The sequence below is a fragment of the Sinocyclocheilus anshuiensis genome, unplaced genomic scaffold (genome assembly GCF_001515605.1).
Source record: "Sinocyclocheilus anshuiensis isolate Anshui unplaced genomic scaffold, SAMN03320099.WGS_v1.1 scaffold2019, whole genome shotgun sequence".
Classification (NCBI taxonomy): Eukaryota; Metazoa; Chordata; class Actinopteri; order Cypriniformes; family Cyprinidae; genus Sinocyclocheilus; species Sinocyclocheilus anshuiensis.
Window position 1 is genome coordinate 116,787 of NW_015548326.1, and position 4,588 is coordinate 121,374.

The window sequence follows — 4,588 nt, forward strand, 5'->3', positions numbered from 1 at the left end:
TACTTTTTAATTTATTTTTTGATATTTTTAGTTTTTTCAGTTTAGATGGGAAATATTATGTTTATAATGTTTAATGTAATTATTAAGAATATTTATAATATTATTACTTAATATTTTAATATTTAACCAGTTTTGTTTTGATTAATTAAAAAAAAACTTCATAAAGAACTGATTCTTAGACCTTATTTTATATACATAAAAACAAAAACAAAAAAACACCATGTGTATTCATAATCTGCTCTTGTAGCCCCACACTACTACAAATCTAATGTAGCCTCTAGTTTGATGAAAACCAATGTCTTTATCTCTCTCTTACAGCGATAGATGTGACGTATCTTCTCGAGGAAGGCTCTGGTCGCCGCCTCCGCAGACGGACACTTGGATTGAGTGAATTTATTTGCAGGAAGTAATGCTGACAACACTCTGCCGAGCAGCCTGCAGAGCAGCAAGAGAATAATGAAAATGGAGGAGCAGAGGTGGACTACACCTGGCAACAAGGGGGAAAGCAGCAGTGAAAGGCGACACGTTCATATTTATATCTTGCAGCTTCTTTTTCTAGAGCTACAAGAGAGACCAGCCAGAGCTTTGTGCACTAAGGACATGCAATTTGCTGCAAGTCGTCAACCTTGACACATTTAAAAAGTATAAGTGTCAGACATAGGAAAGTTTAAACTGAAGAAAAAAGGCGACGCTTTGAAATTATAACCGAATTATTGCAGATGAACTATGACTTCACTGGTCAAATGTGTCCTATGACTAAGTGGTACTATATTTGGCCTTCGTTTCAGGTGCAAATGGAAAAATGGGAGTCCGGCGCCACCTTATGGTCGACAATGGAAATGACTTGAGTACAGCCAAGAAAGAAAATGAGGCAAAAAAAAAGAATTAGAAGCATCATAGGAGGTGCAGTGTAGCGCGCACACACACTGCTCATAGACTGAGAAAAAGAGAGAAAGTAGAGACCTGAGAAAGAACGTTGGCTAACTGCACTTTTAACAACAACAAGGACATCGTTCGCTCCCGGAGATGTACGGATAAGACACACTAACACTCATGCAGTATTGATCAATGCTGTATGATAAAGCAAAACATAAATATGTTATCTTCTTTTTCTGTTTGTTTTTTGTTATACTCTAATTACATTAGGAATGGAGCACGATGGGGGTATCCATATTTGTGAGCTAGGGACTTCGGGACTGGGCTGGAATGTTTCGCTTCTGTTATTGTGGCCATTGTGATTGGTTAGAATGGCTGCCAGCCCCCGCCCCTTTTTAAAAAGTATTTAATTCACCAGCTCAAAAAAACAACAAAAAACAAAATCTAGAAGTGGAGGTGCGCTGGCTTTATAGAATGCCGTTATATTGAGCGTTTTTTTTTTGTTTATGGTAGTGTGTGAGATTCTTTACGGTGTTTGTGTGTGTGTGTGTGTGTGTGTGTGTGTGAGAGCCCATTCTAATAATATAAATACGAAAGAGGAAACAACTAAGGGCTTGACAGCAGTTAATAAACAGTTAAATTCACAAGAACTTATTGTATCATGTGATGTCATATTTTTTGTGAGTGGCTTGTAGGGCAGGTGGGATGGGGTCGGGTCCAGGTTTTAGTGTTGTTGTTTTCTTTTATTGTTTTTAATGGCCTTTAATGGTTGCCATGGAGAATGTTTATAAACAAAATCATGATGAGAGTTTTGCTCTTAATGCATCAGCTATGACAGATAAGTATATCAAACCCCTTAGATGGACCGACAAGAAAATAAAAAAAAACAATGAAAACTGACAAACGAAAGGAAAATTGTATAGTGCCAAGCTATGTATATAAACAGACGGCAAAATGTGAGAAATGTCTCCAAAAGCAATATCTTGATGATGGATTTTGTGTATTGTATTGTACAGGATTCAGCCCTATATGTATTATTATTGTTATTATTATTATTATTACGATTCTCATGATTATTATGCGATTTGTATTGACAGAACTGTCACATTTAACATTACGAGATGTGGACGAGAAAGCGGCAGATATTATGATTAATAATCGCAACAAATTTCCTGCGCAAGCGATAAACCGTCTGAAAGTTTGTTCCTCAGAAACATGAATTGAGCTCAGTGCGAGAGGGAGCATCGTCTGATGGACTTTGTCGAAGGGGACATCGCAGTGACCCCACACCTGGCACCCGTCACTGTAATAATTAATATTAACATTATTATAATTATTATTATTCATTTTGAGGAGAAAAAGATATATTGTTCCTCGTTTTTTGCTGCAAAGTGTTGAACACTAAAAAAACAAGCCAACATAAAAATGTAAAATGATATTTTGGCAGAAAAAAAAGCTGTCAACCCAATATCATGTTCTTAATCTCCTTTTTCATTTTAATTTTTAATATTTTTTTTTTTCTCTCAAATGAGAATTGGACATTGTTCTGTTTTTTGTGATAGCGGTCATAAATATAATGCTTGTATTTCTTGTATTTGTGTGTTTTTGTGTGATTTGTTTAGTTATTTTTAGACAATCACAGAATAAGATGCAAGCATTGTATATGGACAGACTGACAGGCATTTTGTGATGTTGTGTACAGTTTGTCGAAACTTCTTCCACTCTGGTTCAAAGTTTGTAATTATAAAGTCATGAAAAATGCTGTTGGTTTTTACTTTTTTGTTTTATATTCTATTTGTTTTGTTTGTTTGTTTGTTTTTTAATAAAAAGCACTACATTATTGTGAATATACTTGCCTGTTGCTCATACATTTAGCAGAGAGTCTGTGAAACAGTTCTTTACTAGGTCATAACCGTTATTACTCCAGGTATACAGACAAATCGAATTTTAACTGTATGGACAGTCATTACATCTTCAAATAAAGTGAATTTTAACTATTGCGTAGCACATTGACATTGTGTACCATCATTTGAACTAACAAATACATATAATAAAAACACTTAGTAAATAAATACGTTTAATGCTCTCTAATTAATGTCACACATAACTGATGTTTTCACATATATTGACTTTGATGCAGTTGCTAATTCTTGAAACATTTATCTGCCATTTGTTTTGAAAAAGGCAACATTTTTGCTTTGAAATTATTACAAGATGATCAAAAAAAATGTTATGTTATCTTCATGTCTGTACTGTAGTTACTAATGTGGTTCGGGTTGAATTAATCACTGTGGTACGTCTGGTCAAAACGCAACAAAGATGCTTCTTGATTCACAGAAGATTTATTCCACTAGCATGTACAAACGTGCGTGTTTGTGTGGGTTTTTAGATGCACGCACACGATTAAACACCACTAGAAATTAGGAAAACTCGTGCACTCCACACTCTACGGATTTATACCAACAACTGATGATTCTTATGACGCACTTTACAGCGCATTCTAGCATACTCCGTAATTCCTTAAGGGGGCAGTAACAGTCCACAGTCATTAAATAGTCCAACACATACCAATATAGCTCTATTACCTAAGAGTGTCTGAATACAGAGACCTTTGCAACAGCCGCCCCCAAATTTGCACAGTCAAATTTGCTTACTCGGAAGGGCTCGAAACTGTGCCCATGTCTGGGAGTGCTGGTAGCTTAATGAAGCGTGCTACAGGTCTGACATATGTTCTGTCCTTAATGCTAACCTCAGCAGTTCTGATTCGTCCATCAGCACCAGGGAAAACATTAGTAATCCTGCCTACTGGCCAGAGAGCTCTAGGTAACTGTGGGTCCACAATCATGACGATCATGTCTGGCTGCACTGGATCCTTTTCCCTCTGCCATTTACTACGGGTTTGTAGGTTGGGCAGGTAGTACTTTGTGAAGTGCGTCCAGAACTGATCAGCAAGCACTTGAGAGTGCCTCCACCTACGGCGGCTTAAGAGCTCAGTTTCATGATAAACTGTTTCATGATAAACTAGCCGCCCCATGAGAAGAAGGTTTGGAGTCACCGGGTTGGGGTCGGCAATGTCTGTGGACACGTAACCCATAGGTTTCGAATTCAGTATTCCTTCTATTTCAATTAGAACGGTGTTCAAGACTTCCTCTGTAATGCTCTGCCTTTGTAAAGTGGCATACAGGGCAGACTTGATAGATCTAATCTCACGTTCCCACACTCCTCCAAAATGGGGACTACTGGGAGGATTGAATCTGAATTGGATTTACTGTTTGGCAGCAGATGTCTGCAGGGTAGGACACAATGTTTTGAATGACTCTTGGAGCTCCCTTTCTCCCCCTTTAAAGTTTGTGCCTTGATCCGACAGCAACTCTGAAGGTTTTCCTCGGCGGGATATGAAGCGTCTTAGAGCCATCAGAAATGAATCACTATCAAGGCTACTTAAGAGGTCGATGTGGACAGCACGGGTTGTCAGGCATTTAAACAAGATACCCCAACGTTTCTCACCTTGTCTACCTATTTTAACAGTAAAGGGGCCAAAACAGTCCATTCTGAGGGAGATCTGCCATCTGAGGCACTGTTGGTTTAGCTCGCCACCTTTGACAATCAGGGCATGAGTGTTGTTGCCGTTCTCGGAAGGGCTCGAAACTGTGCCCATGTCTGGGAGTGCTGGTAGCTTAATGAAGCGTGCTACAGGTCTGACATATGTTCT

At 38.2% G+C, this 4,588-nt stretch overlaps 1 protein-coding gene across 4 annotated transcripts in view; it reads left to right on the forward strand.

The window, feature by feature from the left end:
- Window positions 1–2,727, forward strand: part of LOC107656475 (histone-lysine N-methyltransferase ASH1L-like) — a 62,945-nt gene extending 60,218 nt beyond the window's left edge. For all 4 annotated transcript variants that reach the window (XM_016444353.1, XM_016444352.1, XM_016444351.1 and 1 more), the window contains one exon: window positions 319–2,727. In XM_016444353.1, coding sequence (XP_016299839.1) covers window positions 319–410 — 92 coding nt within the window. In that variant the 3' untranslated portion in view covers window positions 411–2,727. The remainder of the gene's footprint in view (window positions 1–318) is intronic.
- The last annotated feature ends 1,861 nt before the right edge of the window (window positions 2,728–4,588 follow it).